This window comes from Erpetoichthys calabaricus, chromosome 13 (assembly GCF_900747795.2).
Source record: "Erpetoichthys calabaricus chromosome 13, fErpCal1.3, whole genome shotgun sequence".
NCBI lineage: Eukaryota > Metazoa > Chordata > Cladistia > Polypteriformes > Polypteridae > Erpetoichthys > Erpetoichthys calabaricus.
This window is the reverse complement of record NC_041406.2, coordinates 20752916-20777812: the sequence shown is the minus strand read 5'-3', so window position 1 is coordinate 20777812 and position 24897 is coordinate 20752916. Positions and strand designations below refer to the sequence as shown.

At 43.6% G+C, this 24897-nt stretch overlaps 1 protein-coding gene across 7 annotated transcripts in view; it reads right to left on the bottom strand.

Annotated features, from left to right (window-relative positions):
- LOC114664022 (FH1/FH2 domain-containing protein 3-like) overlaps positions 1–24897 on the bottom strand; it is a 722250-nt gene that overhangs the window by 117696 nt on the left and 579657 nt on the right. For all 7 annotated transcript variants that reach the window (XM_051935624.1, XM_051935621.1, XM_051935625.1 and 4 more), the window contains one exon: positions 13499–13707. In XM_051935624.1, the coding sequence (XP_051791584.1) occupies positions 13499–13707 (209 nt within the window). The remainder of the gene's footprint in view (positions 1–13498; positions 13708–24897) is intronic.

Sequence of the window (24897 nt, the reverse complement as noted above, 5' to 3'; positions counted from 1 at the left end):
GGAGGGGTCCTTCCAGATCATGCCACGCTTTGCAAAGCCTCACTCTTCATAGCCCACTCCCTGGTCCACCGTATCGAAGCAATAATCTCCACCACGATCGGTTTGGAGCAGTAAGGTGGAGGGGTCCTCCTGTGAACTCCCAATCATGCCACACTTTGCAAAGCCTCACTCTTCATTGCCCCCTCCCTGGTCCACCATGCTATACATTACATCGAAGTGATGGTCTCTCCAATGAAGTCGCAATCGGTTAGAAGCAATAAGGTGGAGGGGTCCTCCCAGATCATGCCACGCTTTGCAAAGCCTCACTCTTCATAGCCCACTCCCTGGTCCACCGTGCTATATGTCGTATCAAAGTGATGGTCTCCCCCATGAAGTCGTGATTGGTTAGAAGCAGTAAAGTGGAGGGGTCCTCCTGTGAACTCCCAACCATGCCGGGCTTGAAAAGCCTCACTCTTCATAGCCCCTTCCCTGGTCCGCCATGCTATACGCCGCATTGAAGAGATAATCTCCACCGCGATCGGTTTGGAGCAATAAGGTGGAGGGGTGGGGGTCCTGTAATTATTTGATCACACGTTGCACATGTCCATTCTGTCTGAGGTCCCATTTACACCAATGTTTAAGCCAGTCCCGTGCTTAGCACTTGATTTCTGAAGCTCGTCTCAGCTTATTTATAACACAAATCACCCACATGAAACCAATACCACCATGACTTTGATACATTGAAGTAAACCGTCAGCAATCTGGCTCAGTTCATAAAAGCCTACGCCGCAATGGGGAAGTCTCATCTGAAACTCATTACTCTGCTCAAGGCAAACTTTCAAAAACAAAGGATGTAACAGAGAGGGTAACGTTACAACAATGCTAAAAATGATATCAAGACTGAGGAAGTTTATTGTAAGAATATTAGTGGAGTTACCATATGGAGCGAGAATCGGAAATGTGCCTTATGTGTTCATGGCTGCAGCAGGAATGTCCTTTTTTAAACAGCATGGGTGGGAGAATAATATTGTTAGTAAGACTGCTGAGTAAGAAAAACAAGAGTGCCAAATTGTTCTCAAGTGTCACGGCTGAAAGCCGTTTAATTCAAACTATTGTAACGGGAGGGCAGGAGTGGCACACTGAACTCAGAGCGCCAGGCCAGGCAGGTGGCCATTTAGGAAAGATTTGGAAGGTAGGTGAAAGAACACGAATGGATGGGGGCACAGAATTTAGTGGACAGAATTGAGGGAACATATCATAATCAAGAAATCAAATCAAATAGGGGAGAAAAATGAATGCTGGCTTCCAACAGAAGGACAGGAGTATGGAATTGAACAGACACAATTAGCAGTGGTGTTCTCCATGGCATGGCATGGTTCTCTGACTGATAGGTTGTCGACTATGTTTAAATCAGCTGTAGGATTGGGGTTAGGATAACAAAGTCATGGAACGCAACTAGGAGGCACCTACATTTACATTTATTTACTTAGCAAATGTCATAACCACATACACTTCAGAAGAGGTCATCCATCTGAACCTAAGCATGTTTGGGCCTGGCCAGTACTTGGATGGGAGACCAACCAGGAAAAAGCTTGGGCTGCTGCTGGAGGAAAACATGTTGGTGAGGCCAGCATGGAGCGCTTACCCCGTAGTCTGAATGTGGATCAGAATGACCCGGTGCAGTGACGGGGACACTGTGCTGTAAAAAATGGTGAGACATAAAACCCAAGGTCCTGAATCACTGTGGTCATAAAAGATCCCTGGGCATCCTTCATAAAGAGTAGGGTGCGTCTCGATGTTCTGGCTAAATTGTCCTCCATGGCCTGGTCATTCTGGCTCCCTAATCATCCCCTGTGTCTAATTGGCTAACTGTCTGTCACCCCTTCACCACCAAACAGCTAATGTGTGATGAGTGTACTGGGACAAAATGGCTGCCGTCACATCATCCAGGTGGATGCTACACATAAAATGGCTCCCCATTCACTAAAAGTGCTTTGAGTAGCGAGAAAAGCGCTATATAAATGTAAAGAATTATTATTATTTAAATTTATAACAATTTTTACTGATGTGTTTGAGGTATTGGAGGTCTATATTTACCAGAGGGGATGAATAAAGTTCTATCTATCTATCTATCTATCTATCTATCTATCTATCTATCTATCTATCTATCTATCTATCTATCTATCTATCTATCTATCTATCTATCTATCTATCTATCTATCTATCTATCTATTTATCTATCATATAGTGCCTTTCATATCTATCTATCTATCTATCTATCTATCTATCTATCTATCTATCTATCTATCTATCTATCTATCTATCTATCTATCTATCTATCTATCTATCTATCTATCTATCTATCTATCTATCATATAGTGCCTTTCATATCTATCTATCTATCTATCTATCTATCTATCTATCTATCTATCTATCTATCTATCTATCTATCTATCTATCTATCTATCTATCTATCATATAGTGCCGTTCATATCTATCTATCTATCTATCTATCTATCTATCTATCTATCTATCTATCTATCTATCTATCTATCTATCTATCTATCTATCTATCTATCTATCTATCTATCTATCTGATAGTGCCTTTCATTATCTACTGTATCTATCTATCGTCACACACGTGTGAGTAGAAGGAAGCTGTGTGGACCAAGTAAGTGTAATTCCACACCAGGCCAGGGGGTGGCGGGGTGCACTAAACCTTCTGTTACTTCCATAGACCAAACACAGGAAAACCTGTCTTACTCATCCCTAAAGACGTCACTTCCGGTCCTGGCGCCTAGAAGAATGTCGCTTCCGGTTCCCTTACATCATTTCCAGTCTTGGCATTTAAAGCCGCCATCTTAACCACTATTCATCAGTTCTTGTTTGGACTCCTTCAAAGACACTACTGTTTTACTTCCAAAACCCACTGCAGCCAGGGATAATATATGGGTGGCTGCCCCAAACCTTTTCAAGTGTGTCGAGTCTGATCCTTTCACACTGTCTATCTAATTTTGCAATCTAATGCAGGAATGTTTTACTCCGGTGTAATTGTGTATAGCATGTTCAAGAGTAAGCCGCTCCAGTGAGCTAATAATATCATTACTATTTATTATTTGGGCTGGTGCAGTGGTAGCTCTGCTGTCGTGCAGTAAGGAGACCAGGGTTCACGTTCTGGTGGAGTTTGCTTGTTCTCTCTCCCTGCGTCTACGCTGGTTTCCTTCAGGTCCTCCCACTGTCCAAAGAAATGTAGTTAGGTGGGCTGGTGACACTAAATTGGCCCTGGTGTGTGTGTGTGTGTGTGTTTGCCCTCTGATGGACTGGCACCCTGTCCAGGGTTTGTTCCTGCCTGGTGCCCTGAGCTAGCTGGGATTGGCTCCAGCACCCCCCTCACAACCCCATACTGGATTAAATGGGTTAATAAATCACATGACAGAAAATGGCTTTTAGAGGTACAGAAATGAGTCACTTTTGGTGTAACGACAGGCAGAGTTCATTCATGGAGTCAGCACTGGAGCTATCCATCATTAAGCCTTGTGTGAATTTTTCAGGACTAAGAGGGTTAGAACACAAGTGACTGACTTATTATTTAGCTGACGCCTTTATCCAAAGTGAATTACAACATCTGAGATACAATCGGTTACATTTCTTTTGTCTTGGTAAGTGGAACCCAGGCAAGTCACGTGACTTGTTCAGGGTCACACAGTGTCAGTAGTGGGATTTGAACCCACAACCTCAGGGTTTGAAGTCCACTGTCTTAACCTCTACAACACACTGTCTAATAATAATAATACTCTAAGGTTTAAAAAAAATGTAAACAATCTACAAATATTGTGTACAGAAAAGTACCTGGTAGTGTACAAAGATACATCCAATTAACTGATGGCACTAGAAACGTGACTCGCCTCCCGGGTGACGCAGCTAGATATGCAATAAAGAAGAAAAAAATCTCCAAAGAGATGGACAAGAGCATGGAATTTAACAGACACCATTATATAATAAAAGAAGAAAAATGAATGTCAGCCTCCACAGATACATGTACTAAGCAACGCGCTCAGCTGAACCACCCCTTAATGGCGGGGAAGTCGGGTCCACAGTTGCCATTTAGAGTTTCACTAAGAATTCAATTGTTTTAATCATCACTAACAATTCAAATATTTTTAAAACACTACTAAATGATGTATGTGGAGAAAAATTATGGCAGATGAGCACCGCGGCCTCGCAGTAAGGAGATCATTGGTTCGTGTCTCGGGTCCTCCCTGCATGGAGAGCGCTTTGAGTAGTGAGAAACATGCTATAAAAATGTGAAGAATTATTATTATTATTATAATAAGATGAAAATACACAGTATGTGCTGATGGTGTGAATTCCGCTCATGGTAAAACACCGTTTTGTTTCGGTTCTTTTGCGAAGTGAAACCCTCACGTTTTGCTTGCAAATTCACATTTTGTGTGCAATCGCAAAAAGTACAATAAAGTGCAAATAAGCGCACCACTGCCAGACACGCTCAAAATGAACCGCTAGAAACGATGGGAGACCCTCAAGATTTACAGTGATGGGGGGGGGGGGGGGGGAGTTCCTGGTGCTGATTGGCAGGTGGCCCCACCTCTTGGGGGGACGGCCCACAAAACACATGGAATCTAATTCAGGCACGGCACACGGTGCAGATACGCAACATGAGACATGGATTTGAACCCCAGCCAGGGGAGGACCCCCATAAAACCTGTCTGGGGTTGTCCCACCGCAGTGGCGCAGCTAGAGTTTGTGCCGCTTCAATTTGCTGCGCTCCAACATATCTGAATGTGTGAACCTATTTAAATAGTAAATTAAAATGACATATAGAGAAAAATTAAGATAAATTTTGCATAGATTTATTCATATATAGAGAAACAGCAATAATTGTTCACACATAATTACTGTATTTATAAACATCAACTAGACAAGAATATATTATAGACACACTGATAAGCCGTGTTCTGATTATTAGTTTAATATAATTACGCTGCGCACACCAGAACCAGAGTACTGTACAGGTGATAGGTGGGGATGTTTTCTGTGCAGAGCAAGAACGCATTCGGATTGATATCCATCCATCCGTCCTCTTCCGCTTATCCGAGGTCGGGTCGTGGGGGCAGCAGCTTGAGCAGAGATGCCCAGACTTCCCTCTCCCCGGCCACTTCTTCTAGCTCTTCTGGGAGAATTCTGAGGCGTTCCCAGGCCAGTCGAGAGACATAGTCCCTCCAGCGTGTCCTGGGTCTTCTCCTGGGGCCTCCTCCCGGTTGGACGTGCCCAGAACACCTCACCAGGGAGACGTCCAGGAGGCATTCTGATCAGATGCCCGAGTCACCTCATCTGACTCCTCTCGATGCGGAGGAGCAGCGGCTCTACTCTGAGGCCCTCCCGGATGACTGGGCTTCTCACCCTATCTTTAAGGGAGAGCCCAGACACCCTGCGGAGGAAACTCATTTCAGCCGCTTGTATTCGCGATCTCGTTCTTTCGGTCACTACCCATAGCTCATGACCATAGGTGAGGGTAGGAACATAGATCGACTGGTAAATTGAGATCTTTGCCTTATGGCTCAGCTCCTTTTTCACCACGACAGACCAATGCAGAGCCCGCATTACTGCGGATGCCGCACCGATCCGCCTGTCGATCTCACGCTCCATTCTTCCCTCACTCGTGAACAAGACCCTGAGATAATTGAACTCCTCCACTTGGGGCAGGATCTCGCTCCCAACCCTGATTGATTCAGATTGATAACGAAACAAAATTATAAATTGTAAGTTATTTGTTTATCTTCCTAGAAATTATTATCGGTGTAATGTTTAGGTTTATTTTTGTTGTTGTCTCAAATTTTTTTTACTGCTGTGTCTGATGCCGTCACAGAAGGACAATGACAATTGAGTAATTAACTATAACGTTACTTTGTATTACACAGTATCTATGGAGTAGTAACTCATAGTTACACTGTACTTATACAGGTAATTACATAGTAGTTACAATGTAATCATGGACACTTAATGTAAAGTGTTACCAATTATTTTTGAAGCAGTTGTGGATAATAAGCAGAGAATTTTACTTTTTTCATTCATGAGTGATATTTTTCTGAACCCTGCTGCTTACACATGAATTGTACTGAGCCTTATGGCCAATAATGCCACCCCCAAAAATGTGTCGCCCGGAGTGGACCCGCCCCCAGTTATGCCACCGGTCCCACACATTGATGCACTGCCACTTCACTGACATGCATGTCATGTCATCACTCAGAAGTAATAAGGGTATGGCGCTCATCACTCATGCCAGGGTATCTGTTCCTGTCACGGTGCACTTTTAGACAACAACAGGGACATTAAATGGGGCAACGGGACAAAGAGAAAGAGCTGATTGTTCAGGCCGGGTGTTCAACTCCTGCCCCAGTGCATTTTTATAAAAAAAAAGAGAAGGCCACAAAGGAGGGAGTATTAAGAGGACAAAGCATTCATCACATACTGTAAGTCTCGTGTCCCACTCCTGAAGAAGACGAGGAGGCACACAAAGGAGGAAGCAACAGGTTCCATGCAGCCATTGTCCACTCAGCACACTTTCTGCGGTCAAATTCTTGCCGAAAATAAACGTTGATCTAATTTCCCAGCCATTTTTTTCACCTTTTTTATTTTTTTTGTTTTTTTGAGCTCTGTAGTTAATAGTTTGTTTTCGGCGCATTGCTCCAGTGTTATAGCAGACATCACTCAGTTAGCACAAATCCCCTGCTGAGTCCTGGGCTCAAAGTCCAAGACTCCAGGCGTCTGCTGCTGCAAATCATTGTGCTGTCAGAGCACTCAGCCAAAGAAGAAGCATGGAATATTTTACATAAAAAGAACAAAAAAAAAAACAAAAAACTTGTGACTATCCATGTGTTCATTTTCATGTCGGTTGAGCTGAATGCAGGGAACCGGAGCCGGTGTGGACAACAGTGGGCACAAGACTGGAGCCCACCTTAGATAAGAAGCCAGTAGAGCTACTCAAATGGGAGAGCCAATAGATACGTCAGCGGATGCATTTGAACACAACTGACATCCCAGGGCACCACAGAAGTGGGGGGGAAACGACTATGAAGGGCCAAAGCTACCCATCACCTCTCACTTTACCTCAGTACTTTAAAATGTGTGAAAAGTTTCAATGAATAACATGTGGGGATTCCTTCACACTGTCCAAATGTATTTTTTGAGGCAGACAGTAATTAATAACCGCAGTTACGAATTACTTCAAGACACACAGAGGGTTTGTGAGTAATCGGCAGAAGTTGGGACACCTGTGCAAATTGTTTGCTTTAACTTGCAAGGCTTCATTTACTTTCAGTGCTGCAGAACATCTCTGGGTTGCCACCTATTAGTTGTTCCCTGGAGAAGACCCATTTGTAATATTCTAAAAATGTTTACTTCAGTTTTTGTAACCTAAACTTTACATTTAAAACCTCTGGCAGTTTACTGCTTACATTTTCACCACTTCAGGTGGCTCACTGCATTCCAACTGATTAAATTTGAAAGAAAACTTGAAAAACTGAGGTGTTCTAATATTTTTGACCAGCAGTGTGTGTATATAAGAGTGTGACAGGCTACCCCTGGTAACGTCTTCCCCTCTTTTGTCTCCAGCGCCAATCCCACCCAAGACTGTTGATGTCATTTCCTCTGTTTGCAAACCCACAAGCCCCGCCCCTTCCGACTCGGACGCAATATAAAGAACAGTGTTCATCTGTGGAGCCCTCATCTGAATGGACACATTGGCACACCAGAAGCTGTTCGGCCGAAGCAGAATGATTTTTATTTATTTCGGGACCAGAAGGTAATGAGAAGTCAAGCAAAACTGACACCTTTTACTGGCTCAGTAAAAACATTACAATATGCAAGCTATCTGCGGTGGGTTGGCACCCTGCCAGGGATTGGATCCTGCCTTGTGCCCTGTGTTGGCTGGGATTGGCTCCAGCAGACCCCCGTGACCTTGTGTTTGGAATCAGCGGGTTGGAAAATGGATGGATGGATGGATATGCAAGCTTTCGAGGCAACTCAGGCGCCATCTTCAGAAAACCAGAGCAAAACGAGGGTACCCCACCGAGGTCAAAGCCAAAGAGACAAACCCGATCTTTCACCCAAGCTAGAAACTTAAAAGAAGAATAGAGTGGTAAACCGGTTCTGGTTCTGTCCCCCTGTGTTCTCCTTTTGGACACACGTTTGTCACCTGTCACTGTCTCCCTTTCTTTCCTGCAGTAACCCTCTGTTACCGAAAATCTTTCTCCTTTTAGACCTTTCTAGGCTTCCACACAAACTTTCTGAACACAAGTTACTCTGTCTGGGTACCCTGGCAGCCAAACTAATTACTGCCTCCCCTGTAAGACACCTGAATGTGCCACAGTCGACAACTGGCAGGCCTCCTCCTACAACTTAACACATGTGGAGTTGTCTGCAGCGCGGATTAAAGGCGCTTCCAGTAATGTCATCGAATCCTGGTCTGCTACGGCTCAACTGTGCAAATCTCTTTTCATTTTTTATTATCCCTTGGCTGGGTGAGAGAGGGTGGGTTACTTTGTATGTTATGTCCGTTTATTGATGCTTCCTGTCAGTCTGTCTTTATTTAATAAAAAGTTGATCACAAAAAAAAAAAAAATAGAATAGTAAACTGGAAAGTACATAAAAAAATCAAAGAATGGAATTAGTAATTCCTCTACTTCCCCAATTTGCTCTTTAAATTTGAATTTATTAGGTTAGAATGTTGGCTGGATGCACCATCTGTTGGATTGAAAGATACCAAACATTTGCCTAATACACGTGGCAAACGCCTTGGAATGGGCACGTCAAGAATGGCGCCCTTGAGTGAGAGTGGGTCACGAGTGATACCTTAGGTCAGGGGTGACCAACGTCGGTCCTGAAGGGCCACAGAGGCGGCAGGTTTTTGTGCCAACCCAACTGCTTAATAAGAAGCACGTATTGCTCAAGTAACACTTCTGCTTCATTTTAGTCATCTCGTTCGTTAAGATTTTGCATTCTTATTGCTTTTCTTAAACAGATGTATTCTCGGTTTTTAAATGCTCCTTAGCAATAAGATTCAAGTGGCAAAGAAGTCCGCATTTCCCCATCTAATTTGTTTCCATTAATACCTGTGTGCGTTTATCGTGCACTATTTAGTTTAATTAAATACTTGGAAGGAAAGTAAAGAGAAATAAGTGAAGGACTGAGAATCACTCATTTGTTTGAGGCTTCAAATCATTTGGATGATATCCTTGGAAAGGGATATCTAGGATATTAGACTGACCTGCCATGGCAGAGTTAGAACCATGAAATTAAACTATTAGCAAGAGCTGTTTTCTAATTAAGCATATGGGTTGGAACAAAAACCTGCAGCCACTGTGGCCCCCCAGGACCGACTCGGCCCATCCCTGCCTGAGGTATTGTGTAATGCACTTGCACGCTGTTGAGTTCATTGACAGTCGCCCCTTCAGATTCTCGAATTCTGTTCAGTTCACGTTTTGGGTTAGTCACGTGTTGGCCATGAACAGGTAAATGGGAATATTTTTACTAAAAGATCACAGAAACTCACAGGTGAAAAATATAAACAATGCTGGAAATGATTTGAATCACAAACTCATATATAATAAGTAAAAGTTAATGTTTTTAATATTTGATAGTGTAAGTGCGGGCGGCACGGTGGCGCAGTGGGTATCGCTGCTGCCTCGCAGTTAGGAGACCTGGGTTTGCTTCCTGGGTCCTCCCTGCGTGGAGTTTGCATGTTCTCTCCCGTGTCTGCGTGGGTTTCCTCCGGGCGCTCCGGTTTCCCTCCCACAGTCCAAAGACATGCAGGTTAGGTGGATTGGCGATTCTAATTGGCCCTAGTGTGTGCTTGGTGTGTTTGTGTGTGTCTGCGATGGGTTGGCACCCTGCGGGATTGGTTCCTGCCTTGTGCCCTGTGTTGCTGGGATTGGCTCCAGCAGACCCCCCGTGACCCCTGTGTTTGGATTCAGCGGGTTGGAAATTGGATGGATGGATAGTGTAAGTGCATATTACATAAGTTAAATAAAACTGTATAAAATGAAAGGTTATTTTTGGTAAGAAAACTGTGGGGCATATGCCAGCTACCACTTGGCTCCACTCGCCCCCTTAATAATCCAGCAGATCTGGACACTTGCCCCCCCAGCTGCTGTACACGCCTCACCGTCGCCATCATGCGCTTGCTTCTCTCTCACCTTTAACAGAAACCCGTGTAGAGCTTTAGCCATTCCTCTCGGCTGTCATCTTCTCGACTTCCTTTCTCCCGATTTCTTTTCTTATCTGCCCTTATCCTTTTTGTTTTTATCCGTACGACCAAAAGGGTCAAACACTGGGAGATCAAAAATACAACCACCAAAACCAAAACATAAGACAATAACCACACTTGAAAATTTTCAAAAACAAAGATATTTTGCCAGCAGACCGAAGAGGACACGCCCCCCCAAACAACGGGATCTCCTAACATGGCAGCAGAATCACTTGAAAGTGTTTCATAACAACAAAACTAAACCCTAAAATTAAAAATAGAATGTCATCACCAAAATCCCCAGGATAGAAAACCCACAATTCCAATACCAATTCATACCAGAAGGGTCAGGAAAAGGTGGAAAAAATGACTTAAGACAAAATAACTAACATATCGGTGAAAGTGTGGTGAGATGGAACGTTCATCCTTGTGCTTTGGCTTAACTACTGGGTCACATTTCCAGGAATGTGCTTCTTAACATGGTGATCGAGTTAATTTTCTCACACTTTTCCATCTAGAACATAAGCAATATAAAGAAGTTTGAGAAACGAGAAGAGACCGTTCAGCTCCCCTCTGTCGCTTGTTTGTGTTAAGCTCAAAGCTACGCTGTCGTCCAACCTCTCATCCAGGTTCTTCTTAAAAGGTCCTCCAGGTTTCTGCTTTAATTCCATCACTTCAATAGTTTTGTTCCTGAGTCCCACTACTGTTTGCAGGACGAGAGAGCCTCCTGGCTTCACTTCTAAAGTGTCCTCCCCCCTTACTTTCCACTAACGTCCTCAAGAAGTACCTGATTCCACTGTTAAGTTTGAAAGAATTCTGCTGGGTCTTCTTTATCAACGCCTTAGAGGATTTTTTGAAGGCCCAGATAGGTCCCCATGGAGTCTTCCTCTGCGTGAGACTAAGTACAGGTTCAACTCTCCCAGGTCTGTCACAGCAGGCCATGTCTTTAAATCCTGGGATGCTCCTGGGTTGCTCTCCTCTGCACAGCTTCAAGTGCTGCTATGTCTTTCTTGTACTGTGGTGATCAAAAGTTCATACAATGCTCCAGATGCTGTCTCACTACAGTAGCGTTATTTAGCCTGAGCATAACGCCCCTCAATGTATAATTGGCAGTTCATACAATATAACCTAACATTTTATGTGCCCTTTCGACTGCTCCTGCACATTGTTTAGATGATGAAAATGTTGTGTCAACATAAACCCCTAAATCCTCTTCAGAGTTTGATTCCTGTAGGACAGTGTCTCCCATCTCATATTTATAACTGGTATTCCTGTTGCCCAATTCTAGCACTTTGCACTTTCCTGCAAGTGCTCACCCAGTTCTGAAGCTTGCTCACGCCTTTCTCAATTGCTTTTGCTGCCTCCTCAGTGTCTGCCATTCCTCCAATTTTAGTGTCATCTGTGAATTTCACCAGTTTATTAACTACACTGGAGTCGATGTCATTCATGTAAATCAGAATAAGGAAGGGTCCAAGGACAGACCCCCGGGGGGGCTCCACTGATGTTCTCCTCTTATCTGTACTCCTTTGGCCAATTTAACCAACTTGATACCCAGTTGCATCGGTTACTCATTGATGCCTATAGCTTCTAGTTTTAAATGACTCTTCAGTGTGCGGCTGAGTTAAAAGCTTTTGGAAAATCCAAGACAATTATGTCATAAGCTTTGCCAATTATTGTACTTGCGTGTTTCAAAAAAATCTAAAAACTTCTTTCCTTCACATCACGACGGACCTTCTCGCATCTGCATCTGGAAAGGGACTCCCGATATGGACTTTTTAAGATGGAGTGGCTGTTCTGGCACAGAACACCCACACATACTTTTACGCTTTCTTTAAGTAAACCCTACATGGGCTCTTGGGCACAACATAGTGGATGGGGGCGCCGGGTCAGTTGCACAGCACCCGGTACAAATTGCAGAGCACTTCCATGCATATGCTCATTCTCAAAGCCACTGAATCCAAATCAGGACCCATTGGGGGGAGGGGGGGGGGGGGGGGGGGGTAATGCTGGGCACAAGGCACAAAACAAACTTAGACGGGGGATCCCAGTGGGCAAATTTAGAGTTGCCAATTAACCCAATACACATGCCTTCGAATATGTGGATGGAAAACCCTGGCAGACATTGGGGACAACGTGAAAACCGAGTGTGACATTTGAATCCTGGTTACTGAATCCAGAGACTCACTTCAAAATTAGGGGACATTCTGCACTCGGTGTTCTGCATTTCATGCCCTGACCGAGAGGCCGCCGTCAAAGTTTAAAAGGACGCCCATCTGTGGCGGGCACGTGTGATCGTTCAGCAGCTGTTCTTTTATATGGCACGGCTTTCATTCTCTAAAGTTCACCTTATACTGTAACTTTTCCCTCCAGGGGGAGACCTCTGGCTGGGCATCAGAACTCAGCTGAGTTACCCCATGCCACTATTATAGCATGAAGTTTGCCAGTCTTATTTTGTAATTTGCACTGCAATGATGAGCTGGCATCCCATCGGGGTCACATCATAAGAAATTCATAGGACCAGACATGGGATTTGAGCCCTTGAGGGTGCAGCACCACACAGATATTCATAACAACACAGCGGCCTCAGACCTTCTTAGTGAAGTTCACGGTCTTTGGTTGTGAAGCGATGGCACGGTGGTGCAGTGGTAGCACTGCTGCCTCGCAGTTCATGCATGTTCTCCTCATGTCCATGTGGGATTCTTCTGGAAGCTCCAGTATTTATATTATTTATTAGGCTGTTGCCTTTATCCAATACGACTTGAATCAATGTTTTAAATACAACTGGTTACATTTCTTTTGTTTTTTTTTCCATTTGGCAAGTGACTTGCTCAGAGTCACACAGTGCCATTTGAGTGATTTATACCCACAACCTCAAGGTCTAAAGTTCAAAGTCTTACCCACGATGCCACACTGTTAGCCATACTATGCCCTGCTGCCTGCTGGTTTCCCCTCACAGCCCAAAGACATGCAGTTTTGGTGGACTGGTGAAGCTAAACTGGCACACAATGTACATATTGGTGATTGTGTGTTCACCCTGCAATGGACTGGCATCTCCTGCTGGGATCATCTCCAGCTTCCCTGCAACCCTGAGTTTGGAAATGGATGGATGGATGGATGTTTGTGGAGCCAACTGCAGCATCATCAGACAACAAGCAGGAACTGACTCTGCACGGGCAGCGTGCCAGTCCACTGCAGGGCATGCACATGATAAAACTGATTTGTAAACGGGTGCACAGAAAAGCATGCAAGACTTACCATCTGCCAGCTTGGGAGAAGGACAGGTCACAGACTGGGTTTCGGGCTCTTCTGAAGATGGTGTGGCACACCTGGGCACTGGCGACGAGGAGGATGATGTTGGTGGGCAGGGGCTCAGGCTGAGGGTGAGTTCACTGCGCCCCCTGGGGGCTGCACGGCTCTTCTCCTTCTCGTACTCCTCCGCTGCTAGCCTCTCCACATTCTTGTACCTGAAACGGCAGGACACAGTGCCTGAGACTGGTGTGAGCGCCACCCCGAGTGCCAGCTGATAGTCAGGGCACATGCCATAAATCGGCCAGTCCAGTCCTGGCAGGAATCAAATGAAATACTAGCTCAGTGCAAGGCTTTTTAAAAAAGAAGGCAGTTGACTTGCGGAAGCCAGGGGCACTTCAGGCGTCTTCTGGCAATGGGGCAACTTTTATTCTTTGGGTTATAGTTAGCTCCAAATGCAGTTGATTGATTTCCAAAATTTTTAAAGAAAATATCCAATGAATATAAAACGCAATCAAATGGAGAAAAAAAAAAACAAAACAGGAGTCACCCTTTGCGGTAAGAAATCAGAATGTTATGCCCATAACAGGAGCACAAGTGACACCCAGCCGGTCTGCAGCGCTCGCTGAGGCTGAAACGGCGTGTTCACCCACTCGCTAGAATGGGAAAACTTTTCTGAGTTCGCGCTGCTCAGGGCGGAAAAAAAAAACGAAGAAGAAGAAAAAAAAAAAAAAACGTCTCTGCCTACAGAAGCATTTTGCTGATATCCAATCATCTCGGCCCTTTACGTCACGTATAGTTTATTCATCAAAGTCTGTTTAGGGAGAACAAAGGATACATCTGTTTTGCATTTGGCCAGACTGAGCTCCTAAACTGTTTATTAAACCCGGCCTACCAATCACATAATATGCGCTTGGGCTTCACAGATTAAACACCCCAAATAAATTAGACTGGGATGTTCCAGATGTTTACTTTTCTTTTTTTTTCTTGCGCTCCACATTTCTTACTTTATGTCTTAAAACTTATCACAGTTGTAAAGGGACATCAAGTGGCCAGGTTTTAAGGAAACTGGCACAATTAATTACGGTTCACCACACAGAGGGGAGCACGTGTCGCATTAAAGCTCACACTCGTGTGCGCAAAAGTGTCAGAGATAGCCTAGTAGAAAAACCGGCACTCTTGGGTCATGCCCTGATTGTCACGGCCCTGGTGGCGATTCAGGGTTAAGTCTGAATATGATAGTTAAGCTTCAGGGGGGTTAGAGTGGTGCGTGCGCTAGATGTGCGGCGGTCTACGGGCGCTGGACTGAGGCTCCATTCCAAGAATGCGCCTCCTGCCTCGTGTCTATGCCGCCGAGATGGCGCTGCATGTTCCCAGGGACACTAAATTGCATTTAGTAGACGGAGGAGGCACAATTTGTGGAATCCATGTCATGGAAAACAACTGGGGGCTGTTTTTGACAGCAAAAGGGGGCCTTACACAGAATTAGCAGAGAGTTCCCTAAGGATTTGCTGCATAAGGAAAAACAGGACAATTTAGAACTGGACCAGGTTGGGTGGGGGGGCCGGGTTGTATGGTGGGAGGAGCTCGAACCTGTATGATAGTCCAAAAAGGTCGGCTGGAGTCGTTCATTAAAAACAATAATCACGCAGGCAAAAAAAAAAAAAAAAATGAAGTGAAAGAAATGCTTGGAAGAGGTTAAGAAAATGAAAGGCCACATAAAAGCTGGTGCTGACAGGAAATCCAAAATCTTGGGACACTCGTGACAACCCACCATCCAGAGGGCTAAAGAACAGGTCCTACAATGAGAGGTCAGCGTCAGGTTTGAGTGGAGCATGCACTGGTACACGCCGTGTTGTCGCACCCACACATGATGAAACAGCTTTGGGATCCGTGGTTGGCAACACCCGCCCAGGCAAACACACAAATCCAGTCCCACCCTCCGGAAATGACCTCTCTATCTGCCGCAGCCAGGTGTTACGTGGCATCCCGCTTGGCCTGGGTCCAGCCACTCAGGTCCCTCAACAAAGAGGATCATGTGAGTCGGATCACCCCTCGGTAATCGTCTGCCACATGGCCGAAGTGCCGTACTGATGCTCCCTCACAATAGCAGGTAGTGTGCCTCATTCCGGGACTCCATGAGCAACACACAAGTCAAACCAACGGTACTCAAGGATTTTCCGGGAGAGGACCACAGTACAAAAGAGTCCAGCTCTTCGTCTCAGACACTGGATAGCGTCCATGTCTCGCAACCATATAGCAAGACAGGAAGCTCCAGGACTCTAAAGACTTAGACCTTTGTCCTTTTGCAGAGATATCAGAAACGCCACACACCCCTTTCCAGCGACCCTCATGACCTCCCACGCTCTCCCCAATCCATCTACTGACTTCATAGAAAGAGTCACCAGAGAACATGAATGTCACTGCCCAGGTAAGTAAACCTCTCGACGAGGTTGGACACTCTCCGCAGTACAGACACACTGCTGATGGCTGAGCACAAGAGGTCATTAAAAAGCCTGGATCTTGGTTTTTATCAGGTCTTCCACAAGCCCAGACCCTCAGGACTCCTTGCTCAGTCTCTCAAGCGCGCCCTGATCAGAGCCTCCAATTGACTCCCGTGAAGACCACAGCATCATTTGCAAGTCAATATCAGTGAATGTTTCTTCACCAACAGATGTGGAGACTCTCTCCGAGAGACTCAGAGATTATTCTTGTTTAAATTCTGAACAGTGGAGCCTCTGCGGGGAGCCTAATCGAGGTCTTCGAGAATTCTTCTAAAGACATCGATAAAGAGTGCTGTCAAGTAATTCACATATGATTACCAGTACCTCGATGACACCAGTGGAAACTTACAGGGGACATGCATGTAGGACTGGAGTCAAGAAGCACTTCTTTATGTTGTGGGACTCTGGAACAAACTACTGAGACATGAAGCTGAAGCAGAACGCCAGTGAGAAACGACTCAAGAAGAATCTGGATGAGATATTGGAACCGGCTCAGCTACTTGCTAAACAAATAAGTGTACATGGACTGGATGGTCGTCCTCTCGTTTGTCAAATTTCTTATGTCCCTGTGTTCTAGATAAAAAGGGTTTGAATACAGAAACACTGAGAACCTTTAAGAAGAATCTGGATGAGATACTGGGAGAACTTAGCTGTTGGCCAGGAGTAAATCTAGTAACTAAGTCTATACTTTTATCATCTGCAAAACTGCCTAAAATCAGAGCTTTGATGTCAAAAATAGACTTGGAGAAACTTATCAATGCCTTTATTTTCAGTAGACTAGATTACTGCAATACTCTTTTCTCAGGCTGGCCCAAAAAGTCTGTTCAGAATGCCAGTGCCAGAATGCTTACCAAAATTAAGGAAAAGAGAACACATTATGTCAGTACTAAGATCACTACAATGAGCTCTCCAGTGAGCTATAGGATTGATTTTAAATATATAAGTCATCTTAGGCTGCGGTGGGTTGGCACCCTTGCCCAGGATTTGTTACTGCCTTGTGCCCTGTGTTGGCTGGGATTGGCTCCAGCAGACCCCCGTGACCTGTGTTCGGATTCAGCGGGGTTGGAAAATGGATGGATGGATGGATAAAAAATCTTAGGCCCAGAATACATCACAGAGACCCCATAGAACTCTTAGATCCTTAGGGAGCCAGACAGCTGGTTATACCTAGAGTGAGATTAAAACCAAAACGAAATGGCTTTTAGCCACTATGCAACACAAAAATGAAAAAATCTGCACAGATCAAAACATGTTAGAGACACCCCCAACAGTAGAAGCTTTCAAATTAAAAACTCTCTTATTTTTCTGTGCATTTGACTGATTATGTACTGGGCTGCACTATTACTGAACCGAAATGCTTCTGTGTCACCATTTTATATTCTTCATTTTATATGTTGTTTGAACTTTCTGTAATTTTACTGTCTCTCTATTATTTGTTTGTACATTGCATTTTAACCTTATCATGTGAATCGTCCAATGGTACGAAGTCTGTGATTATCAATAAACGTTCTTTGCTTTGCTTAAACAAACAAGTTTGATGGGTTGAATGGTCTCCTCTCATTTGCCAAATGTCTTGTGTTCTTATGTTTCACACAGGCGATGGTGGGATGTCAAACATTGTGCATCATGTGACTGTCGGTCACTCTGGCAACTGTAAGCAAAAGGGTGGAGCCCTGAGAAGTCCAAATGGAACTGTGATCAAATAAAAATTATAAGATTGGTCGATGAATGAATTACGGTGCTGCTGAGATGGCACCTGCTCAGCCCAGGATTGCAGGGCATTATGAGGAAGGTGTGTTAAGATTGTATTTTTGTTATCATTTTGCATATTCTTATTTTCACCGTTAAGGCTGATCTAACACTTGTTTTGAGGGGTTTTGGGGTTGTTTAGTTTTTGTTTAACTAATGTCCCTGGTAGTTGTATAATTTCTTGTATTGTTCTGGCCATCATTTTGGTTCATTATGACAGCTGCTAATTTATGAACCCACCATTAGGGAAAATGCTGCATGTTGTTAGAAGGCGTGTTTCAGAGGTCATAAACTTAGTCATAGATGCAGTGGGTTTAAAGGTCGGCTGAAGTGTCAGTCCTCTATCTGAACCGTGGATTCAAAAACGCTAAAACAAAAATTAGCCAAACCTTTCCTGGCTTGTACTTTTGTTACAGGCCTTTGCTAGTTTTTGTCTCGTTCTTTGGCGCTTTATTCAGTACTAGACAAAGAGCCCGTTTCGACAACGTAAGATGAAACGGGCACGAGTGGAATAGTATATTATGTAATAAGTATAAGCACCACAAACCTGATATAGGTGTATTGAATGAATGTGTAATTAGGCCTCGAGCTGTAGTCGAAATCGCCTTTCAGGCCTCTAGAGCTTTAATCGAAGTCGCCTTTCTCTTTGAATTTTCGCAGCCGTAAATCCGCCGTCTGCCGCGATGCCTGTCTCGTAAGGTTTTTTGGGCAGCTGCGCAGAAGGCAACTGCGCATTCGACTTCGGACATGCGCAGAAGGCGACTGCGCATTCGGCTTCAGACGGACGTGAGTGAGTGAGGAGACTGGCGAATTATGTATTAAGATTTATGGATCTCTTGGTTTCAAGCCTCTCCTGGCTTATGTGCATCTCCCGGTTGTCCTACTAAGTCACTTCTTATCAGCTCACTGGTAGAGCTTTGTGAAGTTTGCACAGAATTACTACTGGCCTTCTGTTCAGGACATTCACAAAATACACTGCTCTGGAAAGGCAAACAGGATTGGTAAAGAGCTCGGCCATCCTGCACAGACACTTTTCTCCCTCCGTGCACAACTGGATTTATTGATGGTTTTCATTGTCAGGTCCTAAGACCCCTTACAGGTCACTCGGACTGACAACTGCCTGAGTGGACCTGACAGGTGTGTCTTCTATCTGTCCATCGTTTGATGTATTTAAGGTACGAGGTTGTACTCGTTGTATTTTTGGCTGCTCTTGGCCTTGTTCTACTCTCAGGAGTCTGAGGGAGACATGCAAGTGGGCATCTCATTGTACTGTGGACACTGGTGTTGCATGGCATACCAGCATTAAAAAAGTACTGAACTACCTCATGATTTAATGAGTGCTCTACCAGTATTATGCAAAATTTAGTAATCTTACTACAAGAAGATGTAACTTTAACAAAAATGTGTGGAGGACACGGACCAGGTGTGCTGATTCTCTGCAAGAATATATGGCGTTAGATGATTACAAAATGTGTGGCGCTTGCACATGAACTTATGCTGCATTCCATTTGAACTGGGAAGTCAGAATTTTCAACTGGAACGCCTCCTTAAGTCAGATTTCCATCTTGGAAACTCGGGGCTGGTCTTTCAAGTCTGAGTTTGCCCGACTTCAGATCATGACGTCAATCCAGAATGGTGATGTACGCTGAAAGCTGTAGTACTGTACTGTTCATTAGCACTTTTGTCCATGTGTGTCTCATTAAATCAGTCGTACACGCAGTACTGTCCAAACCTGTTGACATGTTGCTATGGTATTTGGATATGTAAAAAGCCGAATTGTGCCTTGTTATTAACTGCTGTTTATTCTGACTGGAGAAAGCAAAGCAAACGTTTTCCTTGATTCGTCCATATTGCTTTTCTGGTTGTTTTACTGGAACACGGTCAACTTGGGTGTGACGTCATTCCCAGCTCCGACATCCGAGGTAAATGGGATGCAGCATTAGGGTTAGGCAAAGGGGGATAGAGGGGTAGAGAGGAGGAGAATGGAAGGAGCGTGAGAACTGGTTGGCAGAAGGTGCACAAATGCAGAGGGCCTGTCTCGGAGGAGTTGGAAAGCTATTGACGGAGAGAATAAGAATTTACTGCAATACTGGCACAGCAGGTGGCACTGCCGAAAAGACAGGAGGCGGAGCTGGAAATGGCATCCCAGCAAAGATAGAGCAGTTTAGAACAACCAATTTCCGAGATATCTACCCAAACTGCCAAGATTTCAGAAGAAATTGACTTACCTTCTTCGAATATGGTGTTTTGTCTTGTTATGGGCTTTTCAGATTAAATTAAACATCTTAATGAGGGTAGATGGAATTAGGAATGAGTTTGTTAGAGAGACAACACAGGGACGACAGTTAAGTGACCAAGTGAGAGTGGCTAGACTGAGATGATTTGGGCATGTGCAGAGGAGAGATGAGGGGGTACATCGGGAAAAGAATGTTGGGGATGGAACAGCCAGGCATGAGGAAAAGAAGAAGGCCAAAGAGAATGGTTTATGGATGAGGGAGGACATGAAGGCAGTCCATGTGGCAGAAAATGACGTCAAAGACAGGAACTGATGGAAACAGATGATCCGCTGTAGCGACCCCTAAATAAGAGTATACTGGCTGAGCAGGAGCAGAGCAGTGTGGTGTATGGGAAAGAGTGGTGGCTCTGAGGCTAGGGATCTGCACTGGCAATCAGAAGGTTGACGGTTCGAATCCCGTAAATGCCAATATGGACTCTGCTCTGTTGGGCCCTTAAGCAAGGCCCTTAACCTGCAATTGCTAAGCACTTTGAGTAGTGAGAAAAGTGCTATATAAATGCAAAAAATTATTATTATTATTATTATTATGGGAGCAGCATGTGTAAATACAAGAGAAGAGAGAAAGAAGGAGCCACGTGCCTCAGGGCCATGACACTGAAGTGACTGACAGACTACACAGCCAAATCAGTCAGGCTGAAAAGCGACTAAAAAGACAAAGGGGTCCGTCATGGCCTTAAAGGTGGTGGGGCTGAACGTCGGGCGACAGATCAGGACGCTCAGTGCTGCATAAGGCGTCTCACCAGTGACTTCAGTCCCCAGCATGTGTACCCGTGTTGTTCTTCCCTTCCTGGTTGTGATTATTACAACATTTAAAGTACGTTCAATGCCTCGATATTCTGTTAATATAGTCAGCGTTCAGTTTGCCAGTATTTCTTTTGGCGGAAAAACAATAGTTTTGCATTTATTTTATGAAAAATACAAAGTTATGTTATTTGCTTTGATATTATTTTGGTACTGAGGTGCGAAAACTGGTTATCGGTACAAAAGTTCAAATTTTAGTGTTGCTCTGACATTTCTATAAAGGAACCTGATGGTATCTGACACACCTTTAGGCAGAGCATCTAAACTCCACCTCAGAAGCATTCATCTTCATAATAAAATAATATAAAGTACTTGGGGATCTTTGTGTGTCTCTTAAAAACTTCCATCTGTGCTCAATTATACACTCCTGTAACTGAAAAGGGAGGTAATCCATTGTGAGACGGCAACCGCAAGTGCAAGAGGGAGTCTGCTTTATGGGAAAAGCCTCTGATGTGATTTACTGTACACTTGGTATAAATTACAGCCATTAAAAGGGTTAAAATAAAATAGACATGAAAGCTCTAATTGCTATCTGGAATAAAAAAAAAAAAAGGAATGCGATAGGTTTGGAGACAAAACTAATTTAAAAAAGTCCAGTCATTAGCATATACGCTTTCCAACGTTCATAAAAGTCTCCTGCCACTTCATTTATATGGAGAGCAAGCGTTCTGTGCCATAATGTCGGCCGAAGAAGAAACTGCACAAGACGCACACATCAAAAAGATCCGTATTGTGTTTAACAAAACTAACAGAACACAGAGGTAACAAAGAAACAACTTTTCCAAAGTGACTTATATTTTGTTACAGCTGGTCGGGCGGGGGGTTTCTGTCAGATTTATTGTGTTTTTTTAATTATTATTTTTCATATTTGTATGTTGGGTCCTTCCTGCGTGGAGTTTGCATGTTCTCCCCGTGTCTGTGTGGGTTTCCTCCCACAGTCTAAAGACATGCAGGTTAGGTGGATTGGCGATTCTAAATTGTCCCCAGTGTGTGCTTGGTGTGTGTGTGTGCCCTGCAGTGGGCTGGCACCCTGCCTGGGGTTTGTTTCCTGCCTTGCGCCCTGTGTTGGCTGAGATTGGCTCCAGCAGACACCTGTGACCCAGTAGTTGGGATATAGCGGGTTGGATAATGGGTGGATGGATATTTGTATGTAGTTTCTGTTATGTTGGTTTATTATGTAATGTTTCTTTACTGTCTCTTCACATGTGACACCATTCCCTATGTGTTGTGGGTGGAGCCTCAAGAAGGCCAGGCCATCTGACATCACTGCTACTGGCTCCTCCCATCCCCTTTTTTATTGAAGTCAGAGGGAGGAGGCCAGCAGTGGATCACTGAGTTTGTGTCGGAGCCTCTTGGGTATTGCTTTTCTAGTTTATGCCTGCTTTTTGGATTTTTAAATTGACCCCTGCTCTCTGTGTGTGTACGTGTTCATTCTGTGATGGACTGGCACCCAGTCCAGGTGTTGTTCCTGTGACGTGACACTGCCCTGGATAAGCAAGTTAGGAAAATGGATGGATGGGTGGATAGCAAGACTTACTACTTCTGTTTTGGAATTCTTATGTTCTGAGTTACGCATTGGCTTACCTAATCCTGGTATTTAAAATCCTCAAAGGCACTGGTAAAGTAGATCCGGCAGAATTCATTCAACTTAGTGATAAATCTCACACTCGAGGATATCAGGGGAAGTTAAGGGAAAGTGCTTTAATGACTGAAGTCAGGAAACATTTATTTACACAAAGAGTTGTGAGAGTCTGGAACAAAATACTGAGACATGGAGCTGAAAGAGAAACCTTAAGAACTGGGATACTGGGACAGCTTGGCTATGAGATAAACACACAAGCTTCACGGACTGAACGGTCTCCTCTCGTTGGTTGCCTTGGATTGCCTAAGGAATGAATGTCCTTTTGCCTCTTTTTGGCTTGGTGTCATTTTAGTGTTTTCTTTTATTTTCAATTATTTAATAAATACCTTAAATTATGAAGATTTCTTTGTTGCACTGTATTTTGAAAATTTAGAGCCAGGGTTGGGTCTTTTAGGATCACATTCTGCAAGTAGCAGTTGGGGGCTCGCTGATTTGAAGTGAGCCTTTTCTGGACAGTCTAGTGAAGTTCCAGGCCTGTCTGCTGGAGCTTTTTGCAAGGCTCACACGCTGCTGCCATAATTAGTGTATCTGTAAAGCACATACAGTAGTGCATTTGTATCACCCTTTTTATATTTGGGACACTGGCAAGTTAAGTGTTCTTATCAATTTTGTCTATGTGCCATTGAGAAAGGAAAGAATTTTATACTTAATAATTAGCTTAAACATAGACAGGAAGGGCACTAAGTAAAAGTGATAGAAGGACAGTTAGTTAACTAGACACGCAGATAGATATATACATTGATAGATAGAAATAGCACTATATAAAGTGGTAGATGTACAGTTAAATAAGAAAGGCACTGACAGATAGATAAATGAAAGATTCTACATATTAGACAGTTAGCAAAGGTACTACATAAAAGTGATAGATGGAAAGAGAGGAAATGCACTGTAGATATACATAGATATGTAAGGCACTATATGATAGATAGGTAGATATGTAAGGCACTATATAATAGATAGATAGATTGATAGATAGATAGATAGATAGATAAGGCACTATATAATAGACAGATAGATAGATAGATAGGGCACTATATGATAGATGGATATATATATAGATAGATATGTAAGGCACTATATAATAGATAGATAGATAGATATATAAGGCACTATATAATAGATAGATAGATAGATACTTAAGGCACTATATGATAGATGGATAGATATATAGATAGATATGTAAGGCACTATATGATAGATAGGTAGATATGTAAGGCACTATATAATAGATAGATAGATAGACAGATAGACAGATAGATAGATAAGGCACTATAAGATAGATAGATAGATAAGGCACTATATAATAGACAGATAGATAGATAGATAGATAGATAGATAGATAGATAAGGCACTATATGATAGATGGATAGATATATAGTTAGATATGTAAGGTACTATATGATAGATAGGTAGATATGTAAGGCACTATATAATAGATAGATAGACAGATATATAAGGCACTATATAATAGATAGATAGATAGATATATAAGGCACTATATGATAGATGGATAGATATATAGATAGATATGTAAGGCACTATATGATAGATAGGTAGATATGTAAGGCACTATATAATAGATAGATAGATAGACAGATAGACAGATAGATAGATAAGGCACTATAAGATAGATAGATAGATAGATAGATAAGGCACTATATAATAGACAGATAGATAGATAGATAGATAGATAGATAAGGCACTATATGATAGATGGATAGATATATAGTTAGATATGTAAGGTACTATATGATAGATAGGTAGATATGTAAGGCACTATATAATAGATAGATAGATAGACAGATAAAGGCACTATATAATAGACAGATAGATAGATATAGATAGATAAGGCACTATATAATAGACAGTGTGAAGGACGACCGGCTATGGACTCCGGTCGCCACCCCCAGGCCGCTAGGAGGAGCCCTCCGGACAGCATATTGGTGCCCCGAGTTCCAGCAGGGTCTCATGGACTTTGTAGTTTCTATACACAGCCCTGCTGGATACCTTGGGGGCCGCCAGGAGTCGCTGTGAAGGGCCTCATGGACTCTTGTATGCCCTATAACCCGGGAGTGCATGTCAGTCACGTGACTTGAGGAAGTAACGTGCTCCCGGGATGAAGAGGAGGACTGTTTGCCCTGACCCGGAAGGAAAACGGACTTGTGGGTTTGGCTTGGAACCATTTCCGGGTCAGGGGCTATAAAAGGACTCTGGGTAAGCCCAGACACTGAGCTGAGCTGGGAGGAAGGTGGGCTAAGTGTCTGGGAGTGGAGGATTGGTTATTTGAAGTGTTTATTGTGTTTATGAGTGTGTGGAGGAGAGTGCTTGGTGCACTACTGTATTATAATAAAAAGAATTATTATTATACTTTCACCTGGTCATCAGAGTGGTACCTGAGGGTTCGAGAGGTGGACAA